The sequence below is a fragment of the Hevea brasiliensis genome, chromosome 11, assembly GCF_030052815.1.
Source record: "Hevea brasiliensis isolate MT/VB/25A 57/8 chromosome 11, ASM3005281v1, whole genome shotgun sequence".
Classification (NCBI taxonomy): domain Eukaryota; kingdom Viridiplantae; phylum Streptophyta; class Magnoliopsida; order Malpighiales; family Euphorbiaceae; genus Hevea; species Hevea brasiliensis.
In genome coordinates, this window is record NC_079503.1 from 7,335,574 (window position 1) to 7,360,512 (window position 24,939).

General features: G+C 33.9%; 3 protein-coding genes and 1 long non-coding RNA gene across 4 annotated transcripts; 3 read left to right on the plus strand and 1 right to left on the minus strand.

The window, feature by feature from the left end:
- The first annotated feature begins 3,151 nt into the window (after nt 1-3,151).
- Nucleotides 3,152-4,445, plus strand: LOC110636765 (ethylene-responsive transcription factor ERF018). The gene has a single exon (XM_058129789.1). It carries the CDS (start codon nt 3,695-3,697, stop codon nt 4,172-4,174), a length of 480 nt encoding a protein of 159 aa, XP_057985772.1. The 5' UTR covers nt 3,152-3,694; the 3' UTR covers nt 4,175-4,445.
- Nucleotides 4,446-4,710: 265 nt separating this feature from the next.
- On the minus strand, nt 4,711-5,507 carry LOC131170553 (uncharacterized). The gene is made up of 2 exons (XR_009141335.1): nt 5,065-5,507; nt 4,711-4,939 (listed from the first exon to the last, which is right to left on the minus strand). It is a non-coding gene; the product is annotated as an uncharacterized LOC131170553 (long non-coding RNA).
- A 2,325-nt stretch (nt 5,508-7,832) lies between these two features.
- LOC110636748 (E3 ubiquitin ligase PQT3-like) lies at nt 7,833-10,620 on the plus strand. The gene has a single exon (XM_021786575.2). The coding sequence runs from the start codon at nt 8,315-8,317 to the stop codon at nt 10,148-10,150; it is 1,836 nt and encodes a 611-aa protein (XP_021642267.2). The 5' UTR covers nt 7,833-8,314; the 3' UTR covers nt 10,151-10,620.
- Nucleotides 10,621-19,024: 8,404 nt separating this feature from the next.
- LOC110636747 (uncharacterized) lies at nt 19,025-19,579 on the plus strand. The gene has a single exon (XM_021786574.2). It carries the CDS (start codon nt 19,025-19,027, stop codon nt 19,577-19,579), a length of 555 nt encoding a protein of 184 aa, XP_021642266.2.
- The last annotated feature ends 5,360 nt before the right edge of the window (nt 19,580-24,939 follow it).

Genomic DNA, 24,939 nt, shown 5'->3' on the forward strand with positions numbered 1-24,939 from the left:
GGACTTTCGCTTAATAAACCAAATCGGGTCCCAATGAAGAACTCAAGCCGTGACTACCCCCGAAGGATCTGGTCCCAGCGAAGATCTCAAGCCGTGTCTACCCGTCCTATCTATAGTCCACACCACATCACACGCACGCTAACGCACGCACATTGCTCCAAATTACCACAACAACATCCATGGCACTTTAACAGTTGTGAATGCAACATAAAACGTGCCTAGAGTTTAACTACATAGATACATACATATAAGTGATGCATGGGCATGCTTAAACATAAAATAATATCGAAATTACAATTAAAATTAATATTTTACTCACAGTACACCGATGACTATTTTGGCTGCTGGATGCAGAAAAGTAGCTGACCTCGATCACCTAATAATTAAATTATAAATTTATTAGTACTAAGTTAAGATAAAACTCTAAAGAGGCAATAGACAGCCTAATTCATGCCGAAAATTCGACAGAGTTTTTCCTATACCTGGGACCTACCCAACCTGCAAAAAGGCTCAAATAACACTTCTAAATTCTCAATTTCCACAACCACATCTCATCAATATCACATGGCCCCTCCTGGGCCCTCCAAATCAGACAATACTCAAAATCTTAAAAATTACGTTTTAGTCCCTATAATTGACATTTTTCAAAAATCCACTCAAACAAGCTCTAAAAATTCTAAAATTTTGTCCCGCGGTCCTTAATAATATTATAAGGCTATTGCAAAATGAATTATAATTTTCTAATCACCCATGAATATTTTATTCAAGAATTTTACTCGATTCCATAAGTTTCCAACATCTAACATATTCTTAATTCAACCTAATTAAATATTAACATATTTAAACCTCCATCCTCAAGTTTCAACCAATTATATAAAATTTAATTATCTTAATTTCAAATAATCTTATATGCCCATATGCTAAAAATCTAACTAAATTCCATCTATATTTTTCAAAAATATTCTACAATCACTCAAAAATTCAATAAATACCATAGAATATCTCCAAATAATTTTACTTTCATCATATATTTTTCGTAGAATTTTTCTCCAATTTTTCCTGTTTAAGAAACACTGTATTCATGCTCCACAGACAGAGAAATAATAAAAATTGTTTTACCCGAAGTTTATCTGTGTCTCAAAAATTCCAAAAATTTATGAGGAAGCCTCTGAAAGTTGAATCACCTCCATAGCCTATCGGAGCCACCGCCGGAACCACCACGCACGGTGGCCGGCCGCCGGTCTCCGGTGACATTTGCCTGATCTGATCATACCACCATGTTCCTCTCCTCTTCCTCAGTCCATATGTGGTCTCGGATCGTCGATCCAACGGTCAGATCGTCGATCCAACGAAAAAACTTGAAAACCTGAAACTTCTCTTCTCCATATCTCATTCATTCGATCTCCATTTGCTGCAAAATTGGTATCAAAAGAAAGCTCTCGGAACAAGCTTTCCAACGCCACCTGAATCACCTCGATCGGACGTCGGATGAGGCCGAAATCGCGCCGAAAAGCCGCTGCCCACTGTGCACGCGTTTTCTCTCTCTCCTCCCTCTCTTGCCGCTGTTTCTGGTGGCTCTTGCCGTCGCCAGAGGGTCGCCGGCCGGGTGGGGAGTCGCTTGGGAGGTCACCGGCCGGTCACCGAAAAAAGAAAGAAGAAGAAGAGAGGGAAGGAGAGGAGAGAGGAGAGAAGAGAGAATGGGGGGGGGGGGGAGGGTTTCCTCCTCCCGATTTTCAACTTTTTTTTTTTTAATAAAACTGTCACACGCCAAAAGTCCCATCTTCATTTTTTTTTTCTCTGGTTGTTACAATACCAGTCAGAATGATATATATCTCAAATTCAGGTACCTTATTTATCCTTAAACCATACTCCTCATGCCTAGTATTAGACGTTTAGTGAATCTCTTAGTTTTATCGGGATATCGTGTATTATACCAGTTCAGCCTTCTATTATTCCAAGTACTTTATCTCGGGTGTTTACTATAACTAGTCCACTCTAGGGAGTGAAGGACATCATGAATATCATTTCCTTATGAATAAATCTGGCGGCTGTTATGCTCTTCGTCATATAGGCCATTTGAGCTCCACTATTTCTACGGCGAATTAACCGATTATTTTTTTATTCAGGACTGAAGATGAAACTTAGCCTAAAGTGATTGTATTGTGGATCAGGTTCAGAAGTAGGGCTAAGCGAAGGAAATCCGACCCCGTTTATAGCTTGCTCGCAGGATACAATCTTGGCCGCCAATTTTCAGTGTGCAAATGATTTTCTCGAATAAAAAAGCAAGCTTTTAACACGCGATTCTTTATATTGCATATATTTATGACCTATATGCATAATATACATGTTATTCATTCAAAGGCTTGTTTTATTTTATAGTGTATCACTAAAGTTAAAATAAATGGTTAAATATTGCTATTTGGTTCAAAAATAGACACTTTTTTTTTAATAAAAAAAGAGACCAAAAAAGGTTAAAGCAAACTACATCAAAACAATTCCTATTGTGTGATGCCAAGAGCCAGGGGCGGAACTGGGCCCAAGTGGGGCTTGGCCTTCCCAAATATTCATAAAATTTATTTAATAGGTGTAACATTTTTTTACTTTTATTAATTGATTTTTCAACTTTGTTTAGAAAATTCATTTGATAACTTCACCTAGTTGCATCTTATTTAACATCAAAACTTTATAAAATAGGATAATTATTTAATTCTTGCAATTAATGAACACATAAACGTTATTTACATGCCCTTTTACTTTTTATTATATTTTTATATAGTTTAAAAATTTAATAATTATATTTTTATAAATTTAAAAATTTAATAATTATATTTTTATTAAATGAGATAATATTAAAGTGAAAATGATAAATGACTTATCACAAAACATAGGAAAAAGATGCTTTCAGTCAAGCTAAAAATAATGTCTGCAGGAGCATTCTCCAATCGTGCTCAGCTGAACCTCTCAATCCATGACAATAAGATTTTTATTAGAATTAACAAAAATATCATTTTAAATGATATTTAAAAAAATAGTGTGGAAAATTATTTTATTATTTTAATATTTTTATAAATAAAATATATTAAATTTAATTTTAATATTTTTTAGTAATATATTTAATAAAATATTTTCCACAATATCTCCAGTGACAAAGGAGAGCATTCCTGATCAGTTGAAAGAGTACAGTGGATAGCACGATCACATCAGAAGCGTCTTCGATCCAAAATTCCCAGAAAGACGAGGACTTGCCGTCAAAAATTTGGCGAAGAATCCAAACCAGTGATCGGCCAAACCCAAAACAGAACCCAGTGCCGACCTTCTAGAAAAGTCCACTCAGTTAGCTGCGGGATGCGGATTTAGGTAATAGGAATTATCCTTAATGGAACTATCTCTTATGACCCACGTGTTCACTTTCTCACATGGGTGCCATTATCACATCCACGTGTAACCGCCCTTATTTAATCTCATTCCTTATCCTACGGTCCCTCCTTCTCCACCTGTACCCTTCCCCGGCTTTTCCTCCGAACGTCTACGTGGCTCTCGCACGAGCCTCCACCGGCTTCTACTATTAGTCATTACGTCTCATACTTTTCTATCTTCTAGCTCTTTATTGCATTACCAAATCCAATGCTTTGCCACTTCTTTTTAACCCAAGAAGCCACAAAGGGGGAATAATTGTTTTCGAAATATAGCAGAGATGGTGCGACAGAACGGTGCTCGAGGAGAGAGAAGAGATGGTGGATACAAGGGAGTGAGGATGAGGAAATGGGGGAAATGGGTAGCGGAGATTCGTCAACCAAACAGCAGAGGGAGGATATGGTTGGGTTCTTATAATACTGCTGAGGAAGCTGCTAGAGCCTACGATGCTGCCCTTTTTTGCCTTCGTGGACCTTCTGCGACTCTCAATTTCCCAATGAATCCGCCGGATATTCATTTAACGACAGACCTTTCTCCGTTGCAGATTCGGGAGGCCGCGCTTAGGCACTCCAGGAGGGGGGTTTCTGAGATAACGGCGTCACAGGATTTGAGTTCTCGGGTTCCGGCATCTGGGTTGTTTCAGGAGTCGTCAGAACTGCGGGGAGAGGTTTATTTGCCTTCTACTGAGCATAGAGTAGAAAGTTTGGACAGGATTTCGGGTGGTGCATATTATCAAGCATCTGGTGTGTGGACCGTTTAATAGTTTTTTTTTTTTTCTCCCTTTTTTTTAATACATATATTTTATATCCCCTCCTCTTCTATAATATACTGACTTTCTAGGGTCCATCTGCTTAGATTTCATTTTGAGTTACACGGTGCCGGAAGGCAAGAATTTTGTATGGTTGTGCTTAGAATAGATAGCAGAGTTTGTCCAAAGGGAAGTTATAAAGAAAATCTTGTGCCTCGCACAGGTTCCACCAACTTTTCCCTCTTCTGAAACATAATATTAACGGAGATAGAATTCAGTTTCAGTTTCAGCCCAGTTGCGCTTGCGTGCGACACACAAGTTATTCATGTTAGGAGTAGAAATTTACATCTTTGCAGGTTAATAATGAGCATGATCATGCGCGTAATTTAACACGATCATAGATGCTTAATGCTAACACGCCAGCCTTGGCGTGGTGGCAACGCCTCTCGCTATGATTGCAAGAGGCATGGATCCTTTATTATTAGATTAAAGGTTAGTTGTCAATATATATATATATATATATATATATATATATATTATAAAATAAATAGTGAAACAAAATTCATAGTAAAATTATTTCATTTCAGGGGCAACCAAATATAGCTTATGGCCTTTATTATTCTTGTTTCTGGGGGTTGGATTTATCTTTTAATGCGGCTTCACTGTTACTGTTTTCCATGCCAAGAGCTTGCACGGCCAGTCTGTCGGTATAGCAATTGCCAATGTTGTTTACTCCAAATGTTGCCCCTGTAGCATTTTTGGAACTTGGAACAACTCCTTTTACCGAAGCATGCGTGCAACACAAAAGACAATAACACAATTTTGAGAACTTGTAAAAGAGAAACTAATGAATAAATTATAATGAAGTCAGTGTCTTGAAACCGTGACGCGTGCAAGCATACCTTTTCCACTACGTAAACGCTGCGAGTGGCCTCAAAATCACCCCTCGGAAGGAGCTACGCTTTCGCGTTGCCGAAGCTCGCAAATTGGACATCCAAGATGAATGGCCCTCCAGCGCATGACAGTTCTAACTCCTAACGTGCGTCCTTCGGATGCGTTCCCGCTAATTGTTTCAGCTGTGACAATTTGGAAATTAGACACCTGATTCTCCCCCCAAACCTACTTATTGCTCGAATGAGAAATGACCTTGGAACATGTTACCTGATGATATCGTAAATTTTCACAATTTAAGCTTGGCTCTTGGGATGGTTTTGTCAGTCTGTGTTGGCCAGAAGCGGCCCGGGCTATTCCCATTCGCCTAGGTATGACCATGCCCATGCCTTCTAAGTCCTGCCCCACAGGTTCCGCTAGTGAGGAAGCCGGGTTCAGGGCTGAGAAAGGGATGAAACTGGACCGACTGTGGTTTCAATTTCAGTTTATAGGTGGTTTGATCGGGTTTTATTTTAATTTCGAATTGATCCAGTTTAAAATAAATAAGTTTTTTCTGAATTTGACTATTTTGTATGTATATTTTCATTATGAAGAGTGAAACTCTGTGCCAATCCATGACATTTGTTTTATCACAAGAAACATTTTTCGTCTCTTACTGTTCTATTTGCATGTTGTTGCCATCTAGATCGATGATATCATCAGTTGATGAGTGTGGCAAATTTCTGTCATGAACAGGAGAGGGTGACAAAGTAGAGAACGTGGGCAAAGCATATAGAGTAGAAAACGTCGAAAACTTTTTCCAAAAAGATGACCTTGATTTTCTTCATTGACATTTTTTTCTTTGTTCTCTTTCTTCCTTGTGGAGGAAGACAAATCCATCTCTATATCCTCTGTCCTCTTCTTTTATAGTGAACAAAACCTTTATACACCGTCCGAATAGCGCATGCCGCTTTAGAATCTCATCTACATTTGTACGTAGGCATAAGTACAAGAGTGGTGACGACTGTTATTTCTGCATTGACATCGATGCGAGAGGTCTGGCTCAGCATTAAAGAGAATGACTCATCCGCTTAATTTCTTTTTTTTTTTTTAAATACATAATTCATTAGATTAAATGCCAGATGAAGGCTTACCGTCAGAATTAGAATACGATCACTTTTACTCAATTCCAAGCCCAAATAAGGCTTAGCTCCCTAACACAACCCATCAAATTTAAGAATTGAGAGGGATAAAAGAAGAATGTGAAATTATTTAAAATATTTGAAATTTATAAAAATATATTTCTAAAATATCCTAAAATTAGTTATCATTTAAGTATTGTAAGAGTAAAATTATTATTTCCTAAATTTTTTAAAAAAGAGACAAATTTAGAGCATGTTTAGTTTAATTGTTGAATACAGCTGATAACTGTTAACTGATCGCTAATAGTTGAGAGTTGATGATAGCTGATTTTTATTAAGTGTTTGTTAAAACTATATTTAACTGTTGCTATTGATATGTGAAATGACTAATAAGAATATATATCATATAATTTATTTTATTATTAAAATAAATATAAATTTATAAATTTATTATATTATTTATTTTATTATTAAATTAAATATATAATTATTAAATTAATATGTTATATCATTTATTATATTATTAAAATAAATATATAATTATCAATCTATTATATTATATTATTTATTTTTTTATTAAAATAAGAAAATAATTAATTTAAAAAAATAATTAAATAACTTTAAAAATATTGGTAAAATAATAAAGTAATTATTATTGTTGATAAAGAAAATACTTATACTTAATTTTAAGTTTTTACATATAATAATATTTTATATTTTATGTTATTAATAAAAAAATATTTTAATAAAGTTGAAATGCATTAATTAAAATATTAAAATTATAAATGAAAAAATAAAAATATCAATAATATTAATTTTTGAGTTAAATAAAAAAGAATAATATGGCCAAAATAAAAATTAAAATCAAATAAGTTATCAATTGATGAGAAACAGTTTTAAAAATATAGTTGATATAAATTACAGCTGATAGGTAACATATCAGTTACCCATGGTACCCATCAGCTATCAGCTTTATTTTTTTTAAACTTATCAAATACTCTAATTCATCTATTTAAATGTTTATCAGCTATTAGCTATATCTAATAGATGAATAGGGGTAAGCATTTGGTTCAAATTGAACCAAATTAAATTGAATTAAATTATGAAAATCGAATTACATATTTTAGAAATTGAATTGAACCAAAATGGATGAAAAATTGAATCAAATCAAATCGATCTATTTCAGTTCGGTTCGGTTCTAACCGATCGGTTTTGATTTTTGATTGATTTTTTCATTTAGAGTTGATTTTCAAATTATTTGATCTAATTTTGATTTTGGTTTAAACCTAATAACCATTAATAAATGAAATTAAACAATTTAATTATATATATATATAAACTTTTCATAAAAATAAATCAATTCAAAAATCAATTTGATTCGATTTGATTTGATTTGAATATATAACATTACTATTTAGTTTAGTTCGATTTAACTGATTTTTTATTTTTAAAATCGAATCGAAATAATTAAAATTTTTATAATATAAAATCAAATCCAACTGAATAAATTTTAAAATCAAATCGATTAAATCAAATTAATTCGATGCAATTCTATTTTTCAATTTGAGCTGAATCCTACTCACTTCTCTCCTGAGACGAATCAATCACCCTCCCCCCCCCTAAAGAAATAGATACCAAGTCCAAGTGGAATTGGCTACCTACGCGTCGATTTTATGAACGGCTCAGCTTGCACCTCAAGCAGTTACGCGTCTATATTTTCTATAAATATCATTCTTGCACCGAAACAATCCAGTCATTGATTTTTGAAGCTCTTTCTTCTCTGAAGTTATCGTATCGGTGAAATCTTTGCTCGGTCGCTCATCGGAAAAAACGTTCCATCGCGGATCAGAGGAACTTTGGCGGCGGCAATTGAAGAATTATAATCCTAAAGTATCGGAAAAACCTTGGCGGTGGCAATTTCAAGATCAGCGCAGCTGGCAATTGAAGATTAGCTCTCTGTGCATCGGAAAATTGTATAAGTCGACCATCCTGCCGATTGGCGTACAACAATTTCGGTTTCACCGATCCTTTGTATGCAATTCACAATTTTGATTATACGTATTGATCCTCTTGTATACGAGTGAAATAGTAATTTCTCTCTCATATTAAAGTTTGTATTCTTTCGTCACTATTCAATTCAATGCCGATATATTTTAAATTTTTCAGTGCCAAGGAGTATGATTCCATCCCTGTGGATGGCTCTGTTCTTTCTGTTGATGCTTTGAAACGGAAAATTTTTGAATATAAGTATAAATCTAATAAGAAGTCTCATTCTAATGGTCCATGTTTTGGTACTGATTTGGACCTTGTGGTCATTAATGCCCAGACCAATGATTGTTATGTTGATGATATGTTGATTACTAACAATACTCGTGTCTTGATTCGCCGTGTTCCTGGAACGCGGCGTGGCAAGCCCATTGACACTGCAACTATTGTTGTTATTGAAAAGCAACAGCCACTTAGTTCCTCTTCTCGTACTGGTTCATCCAATATCGAAACTGTTGTTACTGCTTCATCCAGAAGCGCCCCCGTAAATGCTGGTGTTAGTTCTGATTCTGCAAGTACTATTACTAGTTTGTCCTCAACAAAATGCAGTGGAGACACTAGTTTTGGATATGAAGATGGGTTTGGGGACGATGTGTTTGTGATTCCCAGAACGAAGCCAGTTCAGTCTAGCATGACAGTTGTAGATGTGGAATCTGATGAGGACAGCAAGATTAAGGCTTTAGTCAATACTCCAGCCTTGGACTGGCAGCTTGAAGGTTCTATTGGTGTGGGTTCTAGGACCCAAGGCGTGAATGGTAGGGGTTGTGGAAGAATGGATAGCCATAGTTTTGGTGGATTGTGGAAGAAAACACCTCCAGAAGGTTATGTATGTCACAGGTGTAAGGTGCCGGGACATTTTATTCAGTATTGCCCAACAAATGGAGATCCAAATTATGACTTCAAAAGAGTAAGGCCTCCTACTGGTATTCCCAAGTCGATGCTAGTGCCAAACCCAGATGGCTCTTATGTTTTGTCAAGTGTTGCAACTGCTGTTTTGCAGCCTAATGATGATGCTTTTAAGAAGGAAAGTTTTGGCTGCTTCCCTTCGAAGAGATCCTGGTCTGTTAGTGATCTTCCACCAGAACTCCTCTGCCCCTTGTGCAAGCAAGTAATGAAAGATGCTGTATTGACTAGCAAATGCTGTTTCAAGAGCTTTTGTGATAAATGTATTAGACACCATCTAATCATCTCTAAGTTGAAATGTGTATGTGGAGCAGCAAACGTCCTTGCTGATTCTCTGATTCCAAACATGACACTTAGAGATACAATTAATTGCTTTGTGGAGTCTAGTTGTAGTAATAGGAGTTGCGGTGAAAATGCCAAAAGCAACTCTTTTCGAGTTATGGATGTGGAATCGGCTCACTGTTCGCAACCTCAGATTTCTACAACAAAACTACCTGCAGGATCATTTCAGGAAGCGAAGAATACAACACTTGATAATATAGAAGACGGGGCAAATAAAAGGAAGCTTCTTGATGATCCATACCAGATTGCTAAAAAAGCTAGAACTACAAGAGCAGCTGATGTATCTGAAGCCGCTATTGGGTCAACGAGAATGAAGGATACAACATCACAAGGAAGTGTTCTGGTGGTTGAGGAAGAAGTGCACGAAGAGGTGGTTTCTAGCGAGGGAGGAAAGAATAGGAAAGTGACTGAAGATGAAGTTCAGCAAAACTTGGTTTTCAGCAAGGGAGGAAAGAAAAAGAGAGGAATAAAAAATTCTCAAGATGACTCTCACAGCTTTTTGATGCCTGTTGGTTCTTATGCATATAATTATTGGGCTGGTGAGCAGGTGGGGATGGAAGGATACATAGCACCTTATTATGCTGCTGGTGCAATGAATTATGGGCTGAGCCCCTTTGGGACTACATTCAATGGCATGATGAATCAAGCGTCTTTCAGTATGCAGCAAATGTGTGGCAGGCAATGAAGCTGTTGGTGCAAAGGTCGACAATGATTTTAACTGCAATCGTTCCTCTTTTCTATTTTATTTCAGGGCTATATGTATAAATAATCAAATCCAACATTGATACAGTGATGTATTTTGGTCTAACCTTGACTTTTACTTGTAATTGCTGGTTTGGTATTTTAATAAAATTTTCATTTTTTCCTAGTACATTTTTTGCTTATTTTATTTATCTGCTCTCTCAATGAAATGTCATTTGCAAAAAGACATATTGAAGATTGTAATAAAGCGCAAGAGGCTAAACAAACTTTGTATTATGATGAATCTTTTGGAAGCGTATTCATAAGTCCATTATTAGGATTTCATTTTGATAGTAAATTGATAGTCACGATGGTGGACATTTGTTGTAATTGTCTCTGGATCTATGAATCTTATGGAACTCATCTCGTGCTTTTCTTAGAGAGCAATATAAAATTCTCAGTTATAAAACAATATTGGGAAAACTATTCTTTTGGAAATCTTCATTTTACATTTCTTTATAAAAAGTCACACACAAATTAAAATAAAAGTTTAAATTAAAAATTTTGTATGAATTTAAGATTGGCTAAAGAGTGTGTAGTATTGAAGATGAAGAAGCAGGAGGAAGTACCTGTGATGTGCTGCAATGATACTGTGAAAAGTGGTGTTGTTCTTATAAAAAATAATGGTGATAATAAAAGATCTATGTTTTTCATGTTTCAGGAACTTTGATGTAACATTCTTCTTTGGCATAATCTCAAGCAAACCTATCATCATTTTTGCCCTTTTCTTGATAAAAAAAAAAAAATCAATTTGTCACTTCAACCTTTTGGTATCATGGATCATCTTTTAATAGTCCAATGTTTTTATAAATTGACAAGTCTAATTATTAATCCAAACAATTTAATTAAAAAATTGGTTAAATATAACAATTTAATTAATTTGATGGTTTTTCCTTAATTGGCTTTTGAGCAAAGAGCTTGGATAGCTGGCTTATTGTTAATTCTTTGAGGTTCCTGTACAAAAAATGTGGCATCATACACAACAATACAACACTTCTCCTTCCCAAGACATTCCTGCAAAAGCACAAAAACGTTCACTTAAGTGCAAATTACTATGCAAGCAAATCAAATGTAATAAATTTAAATTGGCAGAAGATTATCTCCTCCACCTTTTCCACCATATGCATGCTATGCAGAGCATTAGAGAGCCCTTCTGGAAGGAGTCGCATGGTCCCTTGGAATTTCCAAGGCTAGAAGTGGAGTTCATATCCGATTAGCTTGTTCTTAGCACACTAATCACTTACAGCTCCTGCTTAGCATCCAAGTTATTAAATTAATTGTAGATTTAGATGGGCATCTAAGGATATGATCGTAACAGTGATTAAAGCATGTTTTCCAAATTGATAAAACAAGAAGGATATACAACTGAAAAAATTATATAAGTTGATGATTTTTATTGTCATGAAGCCTATTTTATATATACAATAGTTTTTCTGCAATAAATATTTGCAAAGAAAAATATTCTTTTATGCACTGGTACTAAGGTGAAATTCTCTATCGAACTCAGGGTGGCATCACCATCATAATGTGAATTTGTTGACATGCTACAGATTTTTTTTAAGTGATTGAATGATTGGAATGAGGATTGTTGAACTCAGGACACTGCTGGAAGCTATACGAGTGTCAACTTGAAACTTGCTAATGAGATAATTGGTACCACAACACAGGAGGTAGTCCTTAAAGCTAAACATCGTAATGGCTATTCTAGATACTTGGGGAAAGTGAAATCCTTCTGATCTAAGTCAAATTTGAGAATTTGATGTCATAGGATCACCTGCCAGTTATTATTCTGCTATCCAACGCCTGCACAGTGAAACTAGATGGCAGTAAATATCAGTTTTGTTCAATTACAAACTTGTAACATGGTGTTATGTTTCTGCTGACAATAATGTCTAATTAATGCAAAAAATGCTCAATCCTTCTTGTGTTTATTTATTCATTTATATTTGAGAAAAATAAGCATGTATAAGGAATAAAAAAAACCTTAATACATCAGTCAATAAAAGATCCTTCAGAATAGGAGGATGGAGGATCTTCAATCCAAACGATAAAGAAATCGGCAATTAGTGATAATTTTCTTTCCCAATTGGATAGATGCATGGAGTTGCTTGAGATGCCTCCACTTTAGCTTATTCAAATTCTCTGCATGTAACACCCTCATATTAGGTAATTCCGTACATTCTACTGTTCCGATAACTAATGTCTGTTCTGACGGTTAGAATGTCTGGAATCATACTAAAACACAATGAGAAGCCATAAATTAAATTAATAAAGATTAAATGAGGTTGGAGAAAAATAAGAGAAATGGAGTGCAAATCGATTAAATGAGCTTAAGTCCTGACGATGGGTGACCTATCCGGGAAGCGACTATGAGTTCAGTTGCTATCCTAAATTCGTGTGGAACCCTATAGAATCCTTAATTAAGGATTAATTGAGGAATTATTGGGAATTTATAAATCAAAGAAATAAAAAAAAGGAATAAGCACAAATAAGTGAATTAAAACCTAAGGACTCATCGAGTATTACTGAAAAAGATAGACTATAACCCGATGAGGGGTATTTTGGTCAATTCACTTCAACAGTTGACTTTTAACCTAAATATCAATTAAAATGAGTGAAATCAAAACACTAAAATGGGATTAAATTATTGAAGAGGTGTATGAATAATAGAAAGGGACATGAATGGAATTAATTACATTGTTAAAATTATAATAATTATAATTACAATTAAATTAATATATATATAGATATTTACTAATGGGGCAAAACTCATTTAATTGAAGTCTATCATCTTCTTCTTCCCATCTCCATTGCCATCCCACCTTGCTCCTCTCTCTCCCTCCATTGTCATCCATTTCAAGCTCTTAATTCCTTGAATTTCTCCCATAAATCCCATAGCTCATCAAGAGAAAAATTGAAACTGGACTTTGTTTTGAAGATTGGAAGCAAGGAAGAGCAAGGAAATTGAAGAAATTGGAAGATTGGAAATTGCTTAAGTGAGGTAAGCTTCCTTCCAAGCTTAACTAGTTGTATAATTACTTAAATTAAGTTTAATTATGGTGAGTTAACGTGAAAAATGATGGAAATCATGCATGAATTGGGAGAGTGAATTTCGGCTAGGTTTAGGGAAGATAGGATTTTGTGTGTTTTGATTCAATTAAGCATGAATTCTGGCTTGGATGATGATATAAACATGAATTGTGTGTTTGAATTTGTATGAATTTGGAAGATGAGCAATTAGGGTTTTGAAAAATTAGCGTTTCCTTGGTATGAAGTTCAATTAATATTCTTGATGTTGTAAGATGACCAATTGATGTGCATTGAATGAGAATTGATCTTGGTTTGGTGAAGGAATTAGTAGAAGTGACATTGAACCTTAGGTTTTGAATCTAGATAGTTTGAGTCTAGTAGATTTAAATGCCCATAAGTTGAGCTACACAACTCCAATTAATGTGAAACCAACTGGAAATGAAACTTAAGACATAATGCTAAAACTTTCATGAAGAATACTTGCCCAGAAAATGACCATAGGATACCTCAATTAGGGCTTGAATTCAAAACGTCAATTCTGGACTTGGAAAAGTTGACTAAGTGAACAGTACCTAATCAATTAAGCATAACTTACTCTAGAAAACTCCAAATTAGGTAATTCTTAAACTAGTGTAATCTTAAAATATAGGGGAACAATTCATATGAAGATCTTGAAGCCAAATTATGACTCTAACTTAACCAAATTGCTTAAACAAAGTAAGTCCAGGAATCTACCTTAGTTTTGGATTGAACCTGGAAAATTTGAGTAAATGGTCATCTGACCAGTTTTGGAAAAATTGCTATAACTCAAGCTACACAATAGCAAATTTAGTGATTTTAAAGTGAAAATACTCATAAAACAGAGAACTATAAATTTCATGTTTTGACCTAGACTCAGTTTTTAAGGCAAATTAGAGGAAATGTTAGGGTAACTTAGAAATTCAAAATATGGAATTACTATACTTTAGCTATTTTGCACTTTGACCTCTGAGTAGTAATCAGGGCATAATTTCCTTTACATAACTCAAATTTAGGTGATTTAAAATGATTTGAAAACTTAAGACAAAGGCCTAAAACATTGTTTTAGGGACTTGGTGCAAATTCTGAGCATAAAGTGCTTAGATATTAGATGCAAATTTAGGTAAAAATCTGGAAAACTAGGAAAGAAAAATGTTAAGTAATGAGGAGTAGTACCTAGTGTTTTGACCATAACTAGAGATCCAGACCTTCAAATTGAGTGGTTCAAAAAGGGAATTAAAGCTAAGATATAGAGGAATAACTTTCATGAAGATTACATTATCAAATTATGACTGAAACTAGATTGAAATTGGGTTCTAAGGTCAGGTTCCAAAACTGTCCAGAACCCAGAATCAACTATAACTTTGGAATTCATTAGAAATTTGTTTGGTTAGGTATGAGTGGAACTTAGAATGAGTATTAAAGCTTCGTAATTGTGTATTTTCAGTGGATAAGGAGACTTCCAAGGAAGGGAAGAATTAAGAAAAAAAGAGGGAATTGAAAGAAGGTTTGTGCACAACTAGATTTCTCTTTTGTTTTAAAATTTGTAATTGGATTGTATGGACTTTATATGAGTCAATTATGTTTTTCTTTAGCATTTGAGAATTTTATACATTGTTTTGAGAACTTTGAATTGTGAAATGAATTTATAATTGTGAAAAAGGTGGATGTTGGCTAATTGATTCATTGTAGAAAGGAGGTGAGCTGGTTTTGAATGTGATTATCTGATTTATAAATGTGATTATTTGAATGGAGATTATTTTGAATTTGTTTTGAAACCACAGTTAGCATGGCAATTTGATTTGTGTCCCTCATTATTTGAGGTGATATTGATTATATGACTTCCCTTTCTGGCATGCCAGTTGAGGTTGAGATTGGATGAGTACTCATATTTGCTAGCTAGCCTTCGTGTCCCCCTTTAGCCTCGGTTATTGGGGTGAGATTGATTTGTCATGGTGTATAACGTGGCATTGATTGGAAATTTTGTGTCATTGCCCTAACTGTGTGATTGTTGGTAACACTATTGATTTGTGAATGCTTTGATAAAATGTGATTGAAACAAATGGTTTGTAATGATTGAAAATTGTGATATTGGTTTCATGACTTATGGAAAATTTGAATATTTCAAATTCTTTGTTATGATTTGATAAATCATATTTTATATTGAGTTTAAAAATTATAGTTGTGCACCACTGAGTGTCATTACTCAGCTATAGCTTTTGTATGCCGTCGCAGGTAGAGGAAAGGATCCAGCAGTTGAGTGAGCAGGGTTGAGCTATGTTTGGACTATCATCGGGTATGTTTTAGGTATACCCTTGTACATTGTGTATTGATGTAATGTGTAACTATATGTATTGTAAAGGACGATTGAGCAGTTGTATAAAAAGAATTGTAATGATATTTTTATAACATTGAAGTTATAAATTTGTAATTAAATGTTTCTTTTGAGATGTAAATGAAAAATTATTATTATTTGATCTTGAATGAAGAAAATCATTTTTTTGAATATTGCTTGATTTAAATTATCATATTTGATTATCACAGGTTGATTTTAACAGGTATAATAAATTTGGTTTATTGAAATTATAGCCATCACCACGCAGTTTTTCCAAAAAATAAAATAAAATAAAATTCTTTGATTTGTAAACACTTAATTTATTTCTTAATGATTTTCTTGACTTTTCAACAATAATTTAACTTAAAAATAAATTTGATTCGCTTAAAATTCCTTATAGTATATTTAGTGGATTATCGATAGGTGGAGTTCGATAATTTGTTAGGTATACTACGGATCATGTCATATCTTACAAAGGGGTAAGGTGTGACACTGCAAGTCTTAAACTTTTATGCCATGACGTTGGTAATGGCAATATTTGATATTTTTTGCAGGCAATACATCAATCTAGGTTTAAAGTATATATCAACATAGATTTAATTGTGAATTACCATATTCATCAATTGGTGCCTTATAATCATATGATGTAGCTATACATGGACCTCTTGTGTTGCGTTTGAAGTTGGTTCCTCCACGATACTGAATGAAGGTTAAGAAAAACTTATCAATAAGTTAAAGGAAACATCCATAGAAAATAAACATGTGAAGTCATTGCTTTGCAGGGAAATACCAAATAATAGTTATTCAAGACCCCACCAGCTTAGACAAATGGAGCAACTAAAAATGCCAAATCTTCAGCAGTGCTATATGGGTTTTTCCTACCCAAGCCTTGAGCCTACAAGGACATACAAAAAATGCAAATTCTATGTATTTCAATTAGGTCAACTAGAAAAAATAGTGTTATTTCATCAGAAAAAAGGCCTACCATCCACTTCAATTCTTAATGAAAATTTTTGGACTTTTGGGATTGTTTGGATGGAAGGTATCACAGTAAAAGCCATTGCAGGTATGAATCTGTAGCACAACATGAAATAAAGCCATTAAGAGGCCAATTAGTATAAATGTTACTTTAAACTTCTATGACTAAATGGTTTAATGCTGAAGAATTATAAATAGAGAGTACAATGGGTAGTGGAGCATCTGGTTACTGCACATAATCCATGGAACTCCAATGTTTTTAGCTTCAGCCATTTGTGCACACCATTGAATATAACTTTTCCTTGCATTTTCGTAAGGTCTTGATACTACACCACTAAAATCGAGTCAAATAGTCAATGTGGTAGTCAAAGTGTCAACGCTTATTTGGAGATTCAAAGTAGAGCCTAAATATCCAAAGTGGTGATCAAAGTGTCAAATATTCGTTTGGAGAGTCAAAGTCGAGCTAGAGGCGACTCAACCACCTAAACCAAGTAGGATCAAACCGAACGAAAGATAGTTCAGTCTAGGTCCAAGCCGGATAGCAACAAGAGAAGGATCAAAGTTATCACTTGGGAAACAAGCAGAGCAAAACCTATACCAAGCAATAGTAGCGTCAAACAAAGATTAAGCTGGATTATTAGGAGACAATCTCGAGATGTCAACCCGAGATTGTCTCTGTGATTGAAGCAATAACTATTTTCCTTAAAACCTATAAATATTAGAAGCAGCTAGGGGGATTAAGTACTTTAGTTATGTAAAAATTTACTACTAAATTATTCTCTTATTCACAGCCTACGATTTTCTAACTGGAGTGTCGGAGTGGTTGGCTGAAGGCCACCAACCGCACATTTTGTTATTTTACAAGCTTACATGGCATAGGACTGGACTTTTGAAGTTCATAACAGCATTAGGTCCCATGATGTTTTCGTATTCATTCTCAATCTGTTATGCACATACACAAAAGTTCAGCAACTCCAAGATAAAAAAAAAATCCTGACAATACAAATATAAATGCTACTTAAATCATATAGGAGAAAGAAGAAAAATATGTTGCAAATGTAAAAACCTGTGCAAGAATTATAAGTCCTCCTTGCGAAGCAAACATTTTTGCTTCTTTTAGGATGCTTACAATTTTAGTGGTAAAAGTTTGCATTTCATTCTGTAGAAAGCAAAATTATAGTGCTCTTATTAAGTGTTGATATGAACATTGCAAAGAAAAAAAAACCAACAAATTAGAGCAAGTAAATAATGAAACCTTGTAAATCTCATTGTCTGTCCTTAACTCAATGCCTGGAGCATTGTGCAACCACATAGGGAAGTCATTGAGATGCATATTAGTATTCTCTTTACAAGCATATTAGAAAGAAACCCATAATTCCATTTAGCACAAACATAAGGGCCAATTCGCAGAATGATATGAAGTCCATCTTTTTGAATGATAGTGAAGAATTTTACAATGTCCAAATTTGCAGAGAAATTAAACTAAGAAACAAAAAAAATATATAAATAAATTAGGGGAGAAAATCAAAGTTTCTTTTTCAACTTAAAAGTCTAACAGTGATTCAAACCTGCCGCTAGACAGGCTCATAGCGATCCCAAAAGACATAAGTTTCAATAGCATCAAGGCCGCCCTCCTTAGACTTATTACTTAGATCAGGCCACATCTGTATACCACCACATAATCAGAATACTTAGAAGTTTAGAATCAGGAAATGCATTTAAAAGAACTACTTGTTTTCCAGAAGTACTAGCACCAGCAAATGAACAATGATATTTTCAATACCTCAGAGGTGCTGTGGGGATAGTGAATTGTGCTAGAGAAAATGATTTTGCGTTCACCATTGATGATAATGGATTTGGAATCATATGCAACTATTGTTGCTGAGCACAAGCATAGTAAAGATAAACTTGTAATGAAAAGAATCACAATCCAAGAACTTAACAACATCTTGAATAGGAAATGACTATTCTTTTTGTACCTTCTGATAAAGTATAAAAGGTAATAAGGAAAAAGAAAACAAAATAACAAAACAAAGAGAGAAGTGCCAAGCTTGCCTATACAAATTGAGCTGAAAAAGAATGCTTTCTTACCGTTTATATAAAGTGACACTTTTGCTGTCACTTGTTCTTTAAGTTATTGGTTAATGATTATTTTGCAACATACTAAAGTATGGGTTAGTATGGCTGATTTCAGTTTAGTAGATATGTATGGGTTTAATCAGTAAAGTATGGGGCTTTTCTTGTAAAACTTAACTTAATGTAGTGGTGTTTATATATATTTTGAATTAATGAAATATTATAGTAGCGAAAGAGAGTTTTCCTGCAATTTCTCCTACTTTTCTTTGTTATTTATGTTTACAATTGGTATCAGAGAATTTAGATCTTAGAGAGGGAGTGTGAGAGAAAACAAATAAGAGAACTTTCACCATAACAACCATAAACACTTGAGTGTTGTTCATGGCCTCTAGTAGCTATTCATCAACTGCACCCTCTGTTTTTACAGTAGAAAACTATGTCTTTTTATCTGTCAAAATAAAGGCCTATCTAAGGGCTTTTGACCTTTGGGAGGTAGTGGAAACAGGGAGAGATCCACCACCATTGAGAGTTGATCCTACGTTAACTCAAATAAAGCATCACTCTAAAGAATGTGCAAAAAAGTATAAAGCTTTGTCTTATTTGCACCAAGCTATATCTGATGTTATATTCACAAGGATTATGGCTTGTGAAATAGCTAAAGAGGCATGGGATAAGCTTAAGGAGGAGATCCATAGCAGTGACAAAACAAGGCAGATGCTGATCTTGAATCTCATAAGAGACTTTGAGGTTTTGAGAATGAAAGATTCTAAATTAGTAAAAGAATACTCAGATGGACTTAATAAGACCATAAATCAGATAAGGCTGCCTGGGGATGAGTTAACAGATATGAGTATAGTAGAGAAAGTGCTTGCAACCTTACTAGAGAGATTTGAACAAAAAATCGCTTCCCTTGAAGACTTTAAAGATCTTTCTTAGATTACTTTTGGCTGAGCTAGTGAATGCTCTGCAGAAAGTAGAACAAAGAAGTGTGAGGATGGAAGAAAAATATAAGGAAGCATTAATGGCAAAACAAAAGGGCAAAGTTCAAGTTACTTCAGAAAGGGAAAAGATCTGGGGAAGAAAGAAAATTTAAAAGCAAGAAGATGAAGGATATAAGGAGAAAAACAAAGATGGCAAGTTCCTACCATGTCCAAATTGCAAAAAAACAAAACATTCAGAAAAATTTTATTGGTTTCGATCTGGAATACAATGTAGAGCTTGCAAAAATTTTCACCATGTTGAGAAAGTACACAAAAACAAAGGTGAGTAACAGGCTCAAGTTACTGAAGAATCAGAGCAATAAGAGAAAAAGCTTTTTACAGCAACCTATCACTCTTTTAACATAAGTGGAGATGCTTGGTTGATAGACAGTGGCTGCACACACCCCATGACTTCAGACACCAGTATTTTCAAGGAACTTGATAAGACCTACTCTTTTAAAGTGAAGATTGAAAATGGGGAATATGTTAAAGCTAAAAGAAAAGGAGTGGTTTGCAGTACAAACAAATTCAGGTACAAAATTAATTCATTATGTTCTACATGTGCCTGAAATAAGTCAAAGTTTATTAAGTGTAGGTCAAATGTTAGAAAGAAATTATGCTTAGCATTTTGAGAATATGTCTTGCACTATATTTGATCACCTATTAAGTGAAAGTAAACTGAAATTCATGCCTCTTCTAGTAATGTTGATGATTCCTCATTGTGCCATAAAAGGATGGGTCATTTTAATTACTTTTCATTGAAATATATGCAAATCAAGGAGTTGGTTAAAGATATGCCTATGGTATGTGATACTAAAGGTATGTGTGATGTATGTCAATTGAGGAAGCAAAAAAATTGCCTTTTCTAATGAATATGGCTTGGAGAGCATCTCAGAAGCTACAACTCATTCACACTAACATGTAGACCCATGAATACTCCATCCTTAAGTGGAAGTAGATATTTCATTCTCTTCATTGATGATTTTTCTAGAATGTGCTAGGTTTACTTTTTGAAACAGAAGTTAGAAGTTTTTGGTGTATTTCATAAATTCAAAGCTATGGTGGAGACTTAATCTAATTGTAAAATAAAGATTTTAAGGTTTGATAATGGAACTAAATATACTTTTGAGAGGTTTGACAAGTTTTGTGAAGAAGTTGGGATTCATCATCAGCTCACTATCAGTTATACTCCTTAATAGAATGGGGTGAGTGAGAGAGAATAGAATAGTGATGGAAATGGCAAGGTGTCTTTTGTTTAAGAAAGATATGCCTAAGAAGTTTTAGGCTGAAGCAGTTAACACTGCTGTATATTTGTTAAATTTATTATCTACAAGAGCCTTAAAAGGTAAAACTCCATTTAAAGCATGGTTTGGGAATAAACCTGTCACACCTTAGCCCTCTGTAAGGTATAACATGATCCCGTAACATACCTAATGAATTACAGTACTTCGCCTACTGATAACCCATTAAATATATTACATGGGATTTTAAACAAATCCAATTCATTTAAGAGTTTAAAGCAATGATAAAATAGTTATTAAAGCGTCTTTTAAGTTAGGTATATGCCATAAAATTTATTTAGAATTAATTTAGCATTTTTAGAATTTTGCGAAAATTTTGCATAGTGACGGCTAAAAATACAATAAAACAGTTCTTCAAACCTGTTGAAAATCAATTTATAAAAATATCTCATACCCAATTTGATCTCAATCAAACTCAATCATCTTATTTCATTCAACTAACACCAAGCAATTGCATTTATCTCATATATAAATCAAAGTAGAGGTTCATTTACAAACTTACAACTCAAAAGGATAACAAAATATTATTACAATTTCATTTGTACAACTGGTCATTTATCTTTTAGATACATATGAACTAATTTACATCAAAATGAATTTACAAAGGGTATAAATAATATATTTGAAAATGATCTAAACGTAGCTTCATCCACAGCTACAAGCAGCTCACTCTGTTGCTTTGCCTTTCCCCTTATCTGCGATAGCATGAAAAAGCTATCGCTGAGTATTTTACCTAATGGTGCACAACTAAATTTTAAAACATAATATAAGACATATTTTATAAAATTATAACAAAGAATTTGAAATATATTCAAATTGACCACAATTCATGAAACTAAAATCACGAATTTTAATAATTGTAAATCATTTATTTCAATCACATTTTATCCAACATATTCACAATTTAAGGGTGTTGCCAACAATTCACACAGTTATAACCATGACACAAAATTTTCAATCAATGTCGTGTTGTATACCACGACAAAGCCAATACGTCCCAATAACCAAAGGCTAAAGGGGAATACAAATGCTAGCTAGCAAATATGAGTACTCGTCCAATATATACTCAACTGGTAGACCAAAGAGGGAAACTCAACCCCAGAAGTGGAGGAGATTATATCCAATATGTCTCACTAGGCAAGCTAATGAGGAATACAAATCATGTTGCCATGCTAATTGTGGTTTTAAAACAATTTCAAAAAATCTCCATTCAAAGAATCGCATTGCAAATCAAGTAAATACATTTCATTCATCAAATTCTCCTTATAGGGTTGGCAACACACAATTTCTCAAAACACTTTTGAAATCATTCAAAATTGGCCCACCCCGTGCTACAATGATATAAAAGGGCCAGCATCCGCCTTTTCGTAATCAAAAATTCATTTCATAAAATTTAAAGTTCTCAAGAGCAAGGAAAAATCATAATTCATTCATAATAAGCTCATTCAAATCAAATTCAAATTGGAAAACAAAGAAAAAGATAGTTGTGCACAAACCTTAAATGAGTCTCTTTATTTGTGTTTTAAGCCTTCCCTTCCTTGGAAGTCTCTTTGTCCACTGAAATCACATAATTACTAAGCTTTAATACTCATTCCAATTATCTCTAAAAGTTATTCAATGAATGCCTAATGAATTTCCTAAGTTGGCTATGAAATTTCAATAATTTCTGGTTCTGGACAGTTTGGAACCTTGATTTTGTAACTCCATTTTAACATAGTTTCAGTCATAATTTGGTGAAGTGTTCTTCATGAAAATTGTTCCTCTATGTCTCAGTTTTATTTTCTAATTTAAATCACTCAATTTGGAGTTCTGGATCTCAAGTTATGGCCAAAACATTAAACACTATTCTAGGTACCATATCCTAAAATTCCAGGTTGTCCAGATTTGTACCTTAACTTTACATTTTATATCCAGGCATCTTAAGCTTATAATTTGGCCCTGGTCCCAATGTTTTAGGACTTTATCTTAGGTTTCCAAATCATTTTGAATCACTTCAATTGACGTTTTTTGGAGGAAGTTGTGGCCTAATAACCATTCGGAGGTCACAGGGCCAATTAGCTAAGGAGCAGGAATTCCAGATTTAGGATTCCTAACTTATCCCAATAATTCCCCTACTTTGCCCTAAGAACTGGGTTCTGGTCAAAACATAAATTTTTTAGTTCTATGTCTTATGAGAATTTTGGCTTTAGAATTACTACATTTTCAGTTTTGTAGCCCAAGTTATGACAATTTTTCCAAAATTGGTCGGATAGCTCATTGTTCAGGATTTCTAGGATAGTCCAAAATCAGGGCAGATTTGCTAGACCAAATTTGTCTAGCAATTTGATCATGTTAGGGTCATAATTTGGCTCTATGGTCTTCATAAGAATTGTTCTCTTATGTCTCAGGTTTCCATTGGTTCAAGAATCACCTAATTTGAAGTTTTTTAGAGTGAGTTATGCCTAATTTACTAAATACTGTTCATTTGGTCTTTTTTGGTTAGGTCCAGAATTGTAATCCGGATTCAAGGCTCATTTAGGGTAACTTATGGTCATTTTCTAGGCAGGGTGTCTTCATGAAAAATTTATTATTATGTCTTATGTTTCTTTTTCAATTGGTTTCATACCAATTGGAGTTGTGTAACTCAATTTATAGGCTATTAAGCACATTGGACTCAAGTGTCCAGAATTCAGCAATTCAACACACTACCAATCCATTTATTCCTTTCATTAATTCACATCAATTCTTAACCAAGGCATACCAAATGACCATAATTTGCTCTTATAACATCAATTGCATAACATACCACAAAAGTCCTAATTTCCCATAAACCCTAATTGCTCATCTTCAAAATTCATGCAATTTCAATACACCAATCATATATACATCGTCACCTAAGCTAGGAATCATGTTCAATTTCATCAAACCACATCAAAACTCTATCCTTCCTACTGTTAGTAGTATGCCCTAGAGCATATCATTTAGTATGTATCTTGTACATATTTTTATTAATAAAAGGCATTTCCACTTTTCTATTTATATAATATATTTATGTGTAATAGAAAAGGTCCATTGATATTTTGTTAGAAATATTATTCTTAAGTTGTTAAGAATATGAGTGACAATATTTCTAGCACAAAGTATCATAAATAGGTTCACAATCAAGGATACTTCACAATAAGGACATGACTTATCCAGAAAGATTGTATTCATGTTTGTTCCCAAGTTATTTATATGAGAAATAAATAAGATGGAATGGTGAGTCTCACGCCATATAACAAACATGATAGGCACTTATAAATGATAAGTAGGCCGAACCAGTGACACTTATGACAAGCACATGGAGTTTACTCTTGTCAATGTTTTGTCATAAATCATATCAGTGCATATAATCTTTAAACCTGAGATAGCACAGTTATCTTGTATATAGTTAGTTTGACTTTGATACTGCTTTGATACTTGTACTGTGTATGGGTATATGGGCATCTGTTGGCTCCTACTAGTTATATATGGAGGTAGGTGTTGATCAAGATGGAATCTGTTTCTCTAAGTAAATAGAGATAAAATCCTATGTTTATTTAATTGTTCTTGATGTTTCAAGTTCCTGGCCAGGACAGATAGATTTATTCAGAAAAGAGTTTCTGATGAGAAAATCTTTTTAATCAAGAACTGGAATTAAAAGAGAACATAATATTCATAGCAAATGGAGTTTGACATAAACCATGACTCCAGCTTGAGTTGGGATTTTGTAACAGAGAGATTCTAGTGCATGGTAACATATGATTATAGGTTCATTTAAGGTAAACCTTATTAATAATTGGGTGGCCATGGCATGCTATGCTAGGTGTTAACCATGGTCTATGAGGTTCATAAAATGATTTAGAGAAATCATTTATGGTAAGAAAGAGTTCTGATGATATTAAGAGTTGATATCATGTCTCATTGCCAATTAGTGATGAGCCTAGTAAGTCACACACATACACAAGTTATCACCTATTTAAATATGATTTAATTAATTAATTAAAGAGTTTAAATT